Source organism: Schistocerca nitens, chromosome 8 (assembly GCF_023898315.1).
Source record: "Schistocerca nitens isolate TAMUIC-IGC-003100 chromosome 8, iqSchNite1.1, whole genome shotgun sequence".
Lineage (NCBI taxonomy): Eukaryota > Metazoa > Arthropoda > Insecta > Orthoptera > Acrididae > Schistocerca > Schistocerca nitens.
In genome coordinates this window covers 172357178-172370086 of record NC_064621.1, presented here as the reverse complement: position 1 = coordinate 172370086, position 12909 = coordinate 172357178, and the positions used below count along the sequence as shown (strand labels likewise).

The 12909-nt window shown below is 42.7% G+C and overlaps 1 protein-coding gene across 2 annotated transcripts in view; it reads right to left on the bottom strand.

Moving 5' to 3' along the window:
• LOC126199013 (neuroendocrine convertase 1-like) overlaps positions 1-12909 on the bottom strand; it is a 522936-nt gene that overhangs the window by 107645 nt on the left and 402382 nt on the right. For both annotated transcript variants that reach the window (XM_049935697.1, XM_049935696.1), the window contains exon 9: positions 9143-9243. In XM_049935697.1, the coding sequence (XP_049791654.1) occupies positions 9143-9243 (101 nt within the window). The remainder of the gene's footprint in view (positions 1-9142; positions 9244-12909) is intronic.

Below are 12909 nucleotides of genomic sequence, written 5' to 3'. Positions count from 1 at the left end.
TCTTGTCTTCGTTATCGTCACACAAGATGTACGTTATTGGCAGCAGAAGCGTTCTGCAATCTGTCAAAAATGTCGGTTCTCTAATCTTTCTCAACTGTGTTTCACAAAAAGAACTTCTTTCCTCCAGGGATTCCCATTTCAGTTTACGAAGACTTTCTGTAACGCTCGCGTGCTGCTAAAACATATCGATAACGATTCAATCAACACGCCATTGAATTGTTTCGAGATCGTAGTTTAATCCAAAATGGTAGTGATACCAACTACTCGAGCAGTATCAACAAGTGGTCACTCATGTTTTCCGTACGGCAATCTCCTTCACAGTAAAGCTGTGCTTTCCTAAAATTCTCCCAGTCGACCGATTTCGAACATTCACCTTATCCACAACCGACCTTACATGCTCGTTCCATTCCATATCACTTTGCATAGTTACGCCTAGATGTTTAATCGATTTGACTGTGTCAAACAGCACGCTAATAATACTCTATTCGAATATTACAGGGATCTTTTTTCTACTCTACTTACGCTTTTAATATTTAGAGCAAGCTGCCCTTTATCACAACAAGTAAAATTTGTAGAGAATATCAGATCAAAAACCTTTCAGACGTCTAAATTTCCAGCTGCCGGCAGGTGATGTTTAAAGTGACCGCTGTCTCAAAGATATGCACATAGCAGTCTTTGGACGCTGGCCCATATTTCGACAGGAATCGAGGCTTGAATCTTCCTACACGTCGGTCAGGGGCCCTGAAGACGGCCTAATATACGGCCAAAACTGGCAGCCTAATAAAATAACACTTTGGAAATTTATACGGCTGAAAGCTGTTTTATTTGACATTCTGTACTGGACAGCCGACGGCCAGAACAATCTCTGAAAAGATATAGAAAGATGCAGACAGATACACAGAGTAAAAATTGTGTCAGAGTTGTCCTGATCCCTACTGCAGTCCTCAGTGACCACAGCGTCTTCAGCAGGCAGTCGCAGACTGCTGCTCACGCTATCTATCAGATGATTTACAAGGGTTACCCAGAAAGTAATGCACCGCATTTTTTTCTCAGTAAAAAACAATGATACGAATGCGAAACGGTACGTATATATTATTTGAAGTCTCCTGACTGAGCACGCCAATTTTCCGTCACTTACGACGGATGGCGTACCTGCAAGACAGTTTAAAAATATGTGACTGTAGGCTTTCCCGGCGTAAACTATTAATGAAGGTTTCTCGGGTCTCCAGCAGGGTGGTAGCGTTGATAACTCGCGACGTTTCGGGAAGTGTCATACTACCCATCTTCTGGCGAAGATGATATCACCAAGCCACATTGTACTCGGCAGGAATAAAGGTGTTATGAATTAATAATGTTTCTTTGGCGTTTCTGACGCGTCCACAGTCATTTCCTAGCATCCTGACAACTGGAGAGGTCACCGCTCGGCCTCCAGTCCACTGTAGGCGACCAGGACCACTGGGGCGCCTACAGTATTTTGAGGAAATATGATGTGAAACGTATTTCTCGACCACCATCTAAGAGTTGGATCATTTTAGCTTCTGTAAAGGATTACCTTGTTTTGCGCAAAGTACCATACTCCTTGCAGTTGTGGCATGTCATACACTCGTCAGAGTGTCAGCACTGTGGAGGACCGGTGTACTGAGCATAAGCGTCACATAGATTCTGGATTCTCTTAACAGTAACTGGGATAGTGTTCTAATGGATGGAGTTGAAATTAAATTAGCAGGTATCACTCTAAACAGACATGAAAGTGTTTGCTAAATTCTGAGTGGATTCCTGCTTCCTCTCTAACAAAAAAAAAAAAAAAAAAAAAAAAAAAATGAAGGACAGAATTAATGCTACCCCATCAGTTGGTTCACTATCGCTGCCTCATCAGTTGGTTATTAATTTTCACTATCGATAATGTCTGACGCCCGTCTTATATATATTGGAAATACACATGACCAAATATGACCGACGTCAGACATTATCGATTGTGAAAATTAATATACTAAATATCATGATGGTACAACGAGAAAAATCTCATTACTCCGGGCCCCAGTCAATAGACTGGGATCGTCGTAAGCATTGGATTCCAGGGGCTCACGGACATCATAAGAATCGGAGCTTCTCAAACTCCCTCAAGACCAAACGCGAACACTGCATCGGCACACTCTACGTGAACACACTGATGAAGACAGGAAAGATGAAGCAACTCACAGACACTCTCGAAAAATTTCAAATCAAAATATGTGCACTGCCATCGAGACAACTGAAAAATCTACGGCTTTTTGGCACAGGATTTGCAGTACACAGGTCCATCACGGACACCGTAATCGACTTTTCGTCACCGAACGAAAGAATTTGCACCATCACAGTGAAATCAGCCAACAAATTCTACACAATAATCAACGCACATGCACCGACTAATGACTACAACAGGGAAAACTCGGACGAAATTGATGACTTCTGGGCGACAATGGAAGAAACTATGAGGAAAATTCCTGCACATAGGGTCAAAATAATACTCGGAAAAGAAAAGATATACAGACATACCACAGGAAAACATACTGCACACAAGGACATAAACAAAAATGGAAAACACCTGATAGACTTTTGCAAAAGTCACGACCTCGCCACTATGTCAACAAAATTCAAGAAACCAACACGGAAACTTACAACATGGAAATTCCCCAGCGGAAAGCAAGAACTATAAATCGACCACGTAATAGTCCAGAAAGACTCACAAAAAGAAATTTAGAACATAGACATACGTAAAGGCTACTTCGACTCAGATCACCACCTGCTACAGATCAGGATTCGTCTTTTCCCAAGAGAAAGCTCCAGAAGAATAAAATTGTTAGACCAGATCCAGAATACCTTACTATAAACCAGACAAAAATATTAGACAAAATTAAAATGGAGAAAACGACAGACTGGACACAAATTTCAGGAAGAATCCGAGAGGCCATGAAACTAGCACAAGCACCACGCACAAGGAAACACCGTTGGTGGAACCACACATGTGACCAAGCTATTGACCGACGAATCAGTGCATGGAAAAAATTTAGTAGCCATAAATCCCAAGAGAATTGGATGAACTTCCTGAAAACACAGAAACAATCAAGCAAATATGATAAACGGCGACTGACGGAGATCGAATCGGACTTCACGAAGAACAATACAAGAAACTTCTACAGAACGTTCAGAGAAAATATGACTGGATATCAACCACCCAACTTGTGCTTCAGAAGACCAGATGGAACCCTAGAAACCAATACCAAAAACAAAGGTGACATTCTGGCAAAGTACTTTGAAAAACTCCTCAACACTGCCCCCCTCCCCCCCGCCCCACTGTCGAAGAAATGATGACAGAAACGAGCACGTACATTGCAGATAGTGAACCTCCTAGTCTACAAGAAGTTAAAGAAATAATCAAGTCACTCAAGAATGGTAGAGCACCAGGAGAATACGGTATCATCGCGGAAATCTGGAAGTTACAAGACCCAGAACTCACCAAAGACATCCACAGGATCTTGGAAGGTATCTGGTGGTTCATGAAAATTCCTGACGACTGGAAAACTGCCCTGATACACCCACTACATAAAAAAAGTGACAAGACTGACCCGAACTACTACCGGTCACATACAAGATCCTCTCTAAAGGTTTAGTAAACAGACTAGAATGCCAGACCGACCACTGGATTGGGGAATACCAAGCAGGCTTCCGTAAAGGGCGGTCTTTCGCGGAACAAATTTGGAACCTGAAAATGATTTTACAACACAAACAGAACCTGATCATTACCTTTGTCGATGTCAAAAAGGCGTACGACTCTATCGACCGGAAAACTCTCTTCAAAATTCTAGCAGAACACAAAGTAGACAACAAAACACAGACCATCATAGAGCAAACCTTGACCAGCACGACCTCCAAAGTAAAGTTCTGTGGGGAACTATCAGAGCCCTTTGAAATTCGCACAGGTGTCCGACAAGGCGATGGCCTCTCACCTCTCCTTTTCAATGCAGGTAATAAAAGAATGGGAAACATCACAACAGGGGATAACCCTGGGAAACCTGCAGATTAAATGTCTGATTTATGCAGACGATTTGGCGATTGTCACGAAAGGTATAAACGAAACAAAAGACGCTATTGAAAAACTACACGAAATCGCTTCTGAAACTGGACTACAGATCTATTACGAAAAGACACAGTTTATGAGCACAAAGAAACTATCTCTGAACACAAAATACGGCACGATTTACAAAACGGCAAACTTCAAATACCTTAATGAAACACTACAAATGAGCGGACATAACAGATACTCAAACGAAGAAAGAAAAACTAAACTCGACAAGGCATACAAAGTAGTGTGGAATCATTACAACAAGAAATCTGTATCACAAAAAAACAAATTACGCCAGTACGACACGGTGGTGCTCCCCGAGGCACTATATGCAGCACAGGACACACTAATCCTAGGGCATACACGTATCAGACAACTAGAAAAAGTAGAACGGAAAATACTTATGAAAATATTTGCCGCAACTAACAACAATGGAAAATGGATCAAGAAACCTACAGAGGAACTATACAAACATACGGAGACAATCACATAAAAGATTAGAAAACGCAGACTACAATTCTATGGACACCTATACAGAATGCCATCACACAGACTGACCGAACAGATCTTTGACTGGGTAACCACTAGAAACAACAAATGGGTGGCAGAGGTAAAAAACGACCTGAACTAACTCAACATAACAGCAGACACAATATACGACAGAATAAAATTCAGAAACATCATTAAGAAAAGCAAACTACATGAGATGCACTGTGACAAACGAACAGGCGTAAAATGGACCGAAGAGCGCAAGCAAGATCACAGCCGGAAGATGAAAGAAATATGGGCAACCAAAAAGGCAACCAAGATGAAGCCGAAGACACGAAGACGACAAGAAGCCTGGACAGAGGACCGGAAACAGAAACACAGCGAGCGAATGAGGAAAGTTTGGGCAGCAAGGAAGGCAGCAAAAGGAATTGGCCATGTAGTTTAGTCCAACTGCGTTTTTTAAGGGTAAAACACCAATAACAGGAGACACAATAAACGACAGAATAAAATTCAGAAACATCAATAAGAAAAGCAAACTGCATGAGACACACTGTGACAAACGAACAGGCGTAAAATGGACCGAAGAACGCAAGCAAGATCACAACCGGAAGATGAAAGAAATATTGGCAACCAAAAAGGCAATCAAGATAGATGACAGGCTGTTCACCTTTCGAAATATCGGCGGATGCCGACGACGTCACCCGACCGCATAGCCGTAAGTTATTTGAATTAAGGATCATCCTTTATTGGACAACCCTCATATACTGAATTTGTGGAACACGTTATCCGTGAAATAAGATGTACCACAGTGGGAAAACAGTCAACACTGGCTACAAATGAGTCTCGTTTACAGCCTTTAGAAGTTCTTAAGCCAAATAACATTTAGATATCTCTGCTGAGATGGTGACATAGAATCCGTATTTCTTCCTTTTTACTGCTACTTGGGTGATGAATTTAAATAGAACTAGTCAGGTAACATAATTACAGTGAAATTATCTACGTGTTAGCAGCTGGATCAAGTTGCCGGCATAGGAATACAGCACTATTAAGATGCGCTACAAATCATTGCTTCAGGAAACTAAAAGAATACACTGGAAGAGGTTTGTTCGAAGGCAACTGCAATTTGACATATGAGGAAGACGATATACGCTACTGAATTCGTAAAGAGGACGCCTCAATGACGGCTAGATGGGGGGAGTCAGTAGAATACCTGCTATCCGCCCTACTTCCTGATGACGACACACTTAAATACTGAAATACACACACAACTTGGAAGTGATTTGGATAACGAATACGACAATCAGATGTTGGTGATGCCTTTCGCTCAAGAACAAGTTGCTATCACAGTTTCTAAGCTCAAAACTGGAAAGGCACCTGGTCCGGAAGGAGTTAACTCTGAGGTCGCGCGGGTGGGAGGTCCAATGATAGTACCATATTTGACAGCATTATTAATGGAGACGTTGCGAATAAGTAGGATCCCGGAGATATGGAAAACAGCTAGAGCAGTAGTGATTAAAAAGGGAAAGGATAAAGACCTGGCATCACCGTCAAGCTGTAGACATATTTGCTTATTAAACGTTCTGGCCAAAATTCAGGATCGTCTGCCCTGTGTCCGGTTGCTGACGCACGTGGATCCCTTGCATCTAAATCAGTGTCAGTATGGGTCCATAGAAGGGATTTGCGTAGATGTTGCGACTAACAGACCTCTTCAGACTGTAGAAAATTCGACAGAAAAGTATCAACTTGCGCTCATGATTGACATCGCAGGCACATTCGGTGATCTTTGGTGGCCTGCGATGCTAGGCAGTTACAAAACAATACTGCGACGAATTCCGTGGAGTGTACTTTTCAGGCTCACCGCTGCCTTCCGCACTACATTTGTCGAAGGATTACTGATGATTCTCGGGGTATGTCCGATGCGTCTTATGGTACGTTATAGGGTAGCACTGTATTGGTTGGGGGCGTGGACAATATGATAGCGTGTTACGGGATCTCAGGATTTCATATTACTGATGCCAGCCGTCGTGACCGAGCGGTTCTAGACGCACTGCTGCTACGGTCGCAGGTTCGAATCCTGACTCGGTCATGGATGTGTGTGATGTCCTTAGGTTAGTTAGGTTTAAGTAGTTCTAAGTCTAGGGCACTGATGACTTCAGATGTTAAGTCCCACAGTGCTCAGAGCCATTTGAACCGTATTACTGATCAAAAACATTTACGAGCGTGGAAGTGAGATGAATGGGAGTATGACTGGGACGTTAGAAGAAGTGCAAGCGGGCTTGCCATATATTCCCAATCATCAGGAACAGGTTCAACAAGGCGGCATTGCCCCTACTCGAGATATGGTGTATCTTCAACAGATCATGATCCATATCCCAAACAGTTGCATCGAATAGAATGAGGATGTTTTACGTGACGATCATTTTGGCTTTAGGAAAGGTAAAGAAACCAGAGAGGCATTAAGGACGTTGCGGTTGATAATGGAGGGAGGAATAAAGAAAAATCAAGACACGTTCACAGGATTTGTCGACCTGGAAAAAGCGTTCGACAATACAAAATGGCGCAAGATGTTCAAAATTGTGAATAATATAGGGGTAAGCTATAGGTAGAGTCGGGTAAATTATAATTTGTACAAGAGTCAAGAAGGCATAATAAGAATAGACGACCGAGAACGAAGTGCTTGTATTAAAAAGGGTGTAAGACAGGAATGTAGTCTTTCGTCCCCACTTTTCGATCTGTACATCGAAGAAGCAATGGTGGAAATAAAAGATAGGTTCAGGAGTTGGAAATTGAAGGTGAAAAGATATAAATGATACGATTCTCTGATGGCATTGTTATCCTGAGGGAAAATGAAAAAGAATTACATGATCTGCTGAATGGAATGAACAGAGTAATGAGTACAAAATGTGGACTGAGAGTAAATCGAAGAAAGATGAAAGTAATGAGAAGTAGCAGAAAGGAGAACAGAGAGAAACTTAACATCAGTATTGATGGCCACGAAGTTCAAATGGTTCAAATGGTTCTGAGCACTATGGGACTTCTGTGGGACATCTGTGGTCATCAGTCCCCTAGAACTTAGAACTACTTAAACCTAACTAACCTAAGGACATCACACACATCCATGCCCGAGGCAGGATTCGAACCTGCGACCGTAGCAGTCGCGCGGGGCCACGAAGTAGATGAAGTGAACGAATTTTACTCCTTAGGCCGCAAAATAACAAATGACGAACGGAACAAGGAGGACATCAAAATCAGGCTAGCAAAAATGGCATTCCTGGCCAGGAAGCGTCTAATAGTGTCAAACATAGGCCTTAATATGAGGAAGAAATTTTTGAGAATGTTCATTTGTACACAGCATGGTGTGGTTGTGTGGTAGTGAAACATGGACTGTGGGAAAACCGGAACAGAAGAGAATCGAAGCATTTAAGATGTGGTGTTACAGAAAATGAGGTGGATCAATAAGGAATGAGGAGGTTCTGCGCAGAATAGGAGAGGAAAGGAATATGAGAAAAACATTGAGAAGGACAAGGGACAGGATGATAGTACATCTGTTAAGAGATTGGCGAATGATTTCCGTTGTACCAGAGAGAGCTGTAGAGGGAAAAAACTGTAAAAGAAGACAGAGATCGGAATACATAGAACTGGTAATTGAGGACGTAATTGCAAGTGCTACTCGGAGATGAAGAGACTGACACAGGAGAGGGATTCGTGGCCGGTTGCATCTAACCAGTGAGAAGACTCATGACTGAAAAAAAAAAAAGGATTTAATGACACACTAACTCGTGAATATGGAGAGGAAAGTTTCGCTGATCATGTCTAGTTGCCTCCTTTTTTCAGGTAAAGAGAGACTGTAAACAGTTTGCCTGCAAACAATCGTAAGGGACGAAAACTTATGGACGACAGTTAATATGACTGCACATAGAATATCTGAAAGCTAACGGCTTTGCTTTCATTCAGTTTGATCAAGTGGAAGCTCTGAATATCAAATAACGTCAACAAACCACAAGAAATATTTTCTCAATTACAAACGCTGATAGGCACATATAATTTTAATTAAGTAGGAAACTTAAAGAAACATTTAAAAAAAAGGGAAGAAAGAAAGTATGCTATCGTCACCCACACAGGTATGCGCAAAGTCGAGGATTTCCAGGGCGCGCACGGACCAGTGTGGGCAATGTAGCATAGTGTAGCAACAGTAGGTTTCGAAGTAGGTATAGTTGTTGTTAGTCGGCCAACCTCGAGTAATTCCGAGGCTGCCGGTAACATATCTAGTAATATGAGCTGGAAGGTATTCACTTGAAACATGAGTTAATCCCTTTTAATTTTTTAAATTCATTCTTATTTTCAATTTTATGTTTTATTTCTACGTCAGTAGTATCAATAGTAGGTGTTAACATATTTTATAGCCACATAAAAGATATAAATCATTGTGTATCACCATGATTATTGTGTATGTACAAACTATTTGGAGTTTCCAGATAACAGGTCAGAAATTCGTGGCAATAAACGGAAAATGGACTGAACTGCTAGTGTAGGACAGGTTAGGGTACTCACTTGACCTCCAGAGCGAGCGCAATGATGCCTGCAGCGAGGGGCGCTGCGGCAGACGTGCCCGTGTGCCGGATGGTGCACGAGTTGCGCAGGTCTGTCGTGGCCTGCACACAGAAAAGTATGTGGGTTATAGCGAAGCATTCAAGGAGGCCAATGAATGCATAGCGTGAATTAACCAACGGAACGGCGCTGATGTTGACCGTTCTGCTTGGCAAGGGCGTCGCCTGATTTTTCACATTGAATTAGACGGAAGGGTTCCAGCCAGCCTGATTATCATCCAGGTGTACCTACAAAGTACGTAAACAAACAATGTGCGACGATAATCTCATAATATGCGTAGGGACATCATAAGGTAAATTTACACGTGTGTCGTCCCACGTTGAGGCCGTTGCCCCACAAGAATAGCGCATTGTCAGAAGACAGCACATACTCCAGGTTTCCTGCAGACATAATCTTGCTGCGACGAGGATAACATGTGCATTACAGTGCGCGAGTGAAATGGATAGGCAACTGGAAACGTATTCTAAAGCGGGAAAGTAAGATACCTGCGGGGAAATACGCCTCAATTGTACACAGATTTACCGTGAAATTCTCACGGTATGTAGACCAGTTGGTATGTCACACCTAGCCGTAATGAGGTGGTGTCACAGGTTGAGAGGCTGCACAGACTGGGTGATGCTGATCGGGAGCAACGGACATCGTCACCGACCACAGACGACAGTGTCAGGCAGTCGAGGAAGAGATTCGCAGCAGTCGCGCAGTGACTATGGCAGACATTGCCCTGCAGATGCGCATTTCAATAGGCAGTACTCACTCCATCCTTCCAGATGGTCTGCAGTATCGGAAATTGCGGTCACGCCGGATTTCGCGATCACTGTCAGCTGCACGCGAATGCGTCTCTAGAGTTCCCTGTGCGTTACTCCGTGGACGACAATGATTTTCGACGCCGCATCATCATGGCCGACGAGACATGGGTCCATCGTACAACACGTGCAACGAGGAGAGCGTCTATAGAGTGGAGATTCACCTCTCCGCCTACACGATAGAAATGCAAGGTTGCGCCATCAGCAAGGGAGGTCATGGCTAACGTTTTCTTCGAATGTGAAGGAGCTGTGGACGCAGAGTTTATGGGAAGCGGCACAACCACCATTGCTAATTCGTACTGTGCAACACTCACATTGCTGCGCAACACGACAAAGAAGAAGAGGCTTGGAAAATTAAGCAAAGGAATTATCTATTACACATGGTATGTTGATGATACCACAGTTTTCAAATACGATGAATGACAAGCGAATTTCACTGAAAGGCCATGGGAATCAATTGAGTAGTAAACAGGGCAGAGTGTCACTGTGTAGAGCACTGAATTCAAAAGTAGAGGGATCGTGAAGCAAGTAACGTTAGAATAGGTAACATACCACGTACTTAAATCAGGAAGCGGGATACTTTGCGTCTAAGATATGCAGAGATCGTTAAATATTCGTTGGCGCTTCAAAGTAGCGCAATGAAATGTAACACAATAGCTCAAATCTTCCGATGTACAGAAACCTTAAAATCAAATGTAAACACAAATCTATAAGGGATAGTCAAATGAAAATGAGACACACCGACAAAAGTAATTAAACTATTCAATATGTCAAAAGTTTCACATTACACCATCGACACTGCCATAACCAGGACGTGAGGTCTTCCCATAAAACAGAATTTCGCACTCTCCCGACATGCAGCATTGCTCAGATCAGCCACATACACCCACACATATCCTACATAGGGGCACCCAACATCACACTACCTCCCGCCACGACACGTAAACAATGGCAGGAAAGAAAGACACTGGTCTGCCACTCCCCCACTGCACTCATGGAACCACCTGACATGAGCCAAACGTGCATCCTCAGCTGTTAATAAATTTTCTCCACTCTGAGACAAGACGAACAATGCTTTCATTGGGAAATGGCCCACATGTTGTCAAGTTTGGTTCGACTACGCTGCAGAAGTTCCGCTGATAAGCCGTCACACATGCTCCACACAATCCCGGTTTCCACACTTGTCTGATGATGTCACGAGCCGACCGTTGCATGCACACGTAAAAATAGTTCTGATATCTGAGCTAGTTTGTGATTATATCTGCTCTCTAAGTGGTTGTAGCCTTTGACGATGTCCACTGCACTGGAAGATGAAACATTGGGCAGATAAAAATGCCTTGTTTTCCAGTTTCAGCATTGTGTCGACACAGCAGCAGCAATGATTTTTATATTTCGTTAAGCGTTTATTGTCAGAACTGTCACAATTGCAGTAATGTATATCTGGCGACTAGTTTTGAACCAACCGATTCATTCTCAAGCCTGGCGTACTGAGGCTACAGAAACAACAGTACATAGTTGTCAGTGGACAGTGAATACAAACGTACAAATGTGGCAATACAATAAAAACAGTTCAAATGTGACAGAAATTAATTATCTGAATTCATACATGTCTGCACTGAATGTGCGTGATCTTAATAACAAGCATCAACTTGGCAATGCACGCTTTACTATATAAACTGAAGGTGGTTGGGGCAGAAAGGAGAGGAAATGGAAGGAGCTATGATATCAGCTGCGTCGGGACTTTATACGAAATGCGTGAAAATGCGTGGCTGACAGGGATTCGAACCTGGTACCTGCTGCAAGGCAGTTGCGATAGCCACTGCACCATCCGGACACTGTTTGCCGGAAATGCGCGGACAATCTTGGCACGCTCCCCTGCCGCCTCACATTCCCTCGTAGCGCCATCATTCCACAGTCCCTGTCCTCTAAGTTCGCTAATTTTATTTTCCCACTGGAGGTCGAAAGAAATGTGCATCCACACTGAAGATTCTGGATTCGTCTCTCATCGAAGCGAATCAGTTAGCTGAATGCGTGTTGCCTGTTCTTTCGAACACGTCTGAAAGAACAGATACTACGCATTCACGTAACTAATAAAATGCTCGCAGATAACTATCTCAATCAACACGTGTCTATTCAGCAAGACAGAATCAAAATCGAGGCCAACACAGTCAACAGTACCAGGAAACTTTCGATGGCGTTAGTTACATGTCTAATGTACAAGCGCACGTCCGCAACCATTGGGCGCGCCGCTTTGTAAATGTGGATGCGACGAAGCACGTTTATTAACCTGTTCATCAATTTAGTGAATGATAATGACAAACTTACAAGTATTACAAAAACACAAATAATAGATTCATGTATACGCGTTACATATTTGAACGTAAAACTAGTGTTTCATGTTCAAGTGCGCACCCATAGCCAATAGGTGCATCGAATTTTATAAGAGGCATCGTAACGCTTTTGTTAATCAGTCACAATCAATATAGAATACAATAAAGATAAATAAATAAAATTATATTTGTTGCTACGTTACAAATTTTGCGTCATACATACACATCGTTGTCGTCTAAGATTAAAATAGCTCACTTATATAAAACATTTAAAAAATACACATTGGTTATTTAGCCAATAAGTTTTGTAAAAAAGCAGCTACATAGTCCTAATAAAAGAACATCTGATGGCACAGAATCATTATGTCATCTCGTATGCGCGACCACACTGAGATCGCCTTGCCCTGTAATGATAGTGGGTATCTGTTCGTGTGAATCCTATTGTTGTAAATTACACAGGACGAGTACAGAAGTACGAATACTCAAACATTTTTGCCGGCCGGTGTGGCCGTGCGGTTAAAGGCGCTTCAGTCTGGAACCGCGTGACCGCTACGGTCGCAGGTTCGAATCCTGCCCC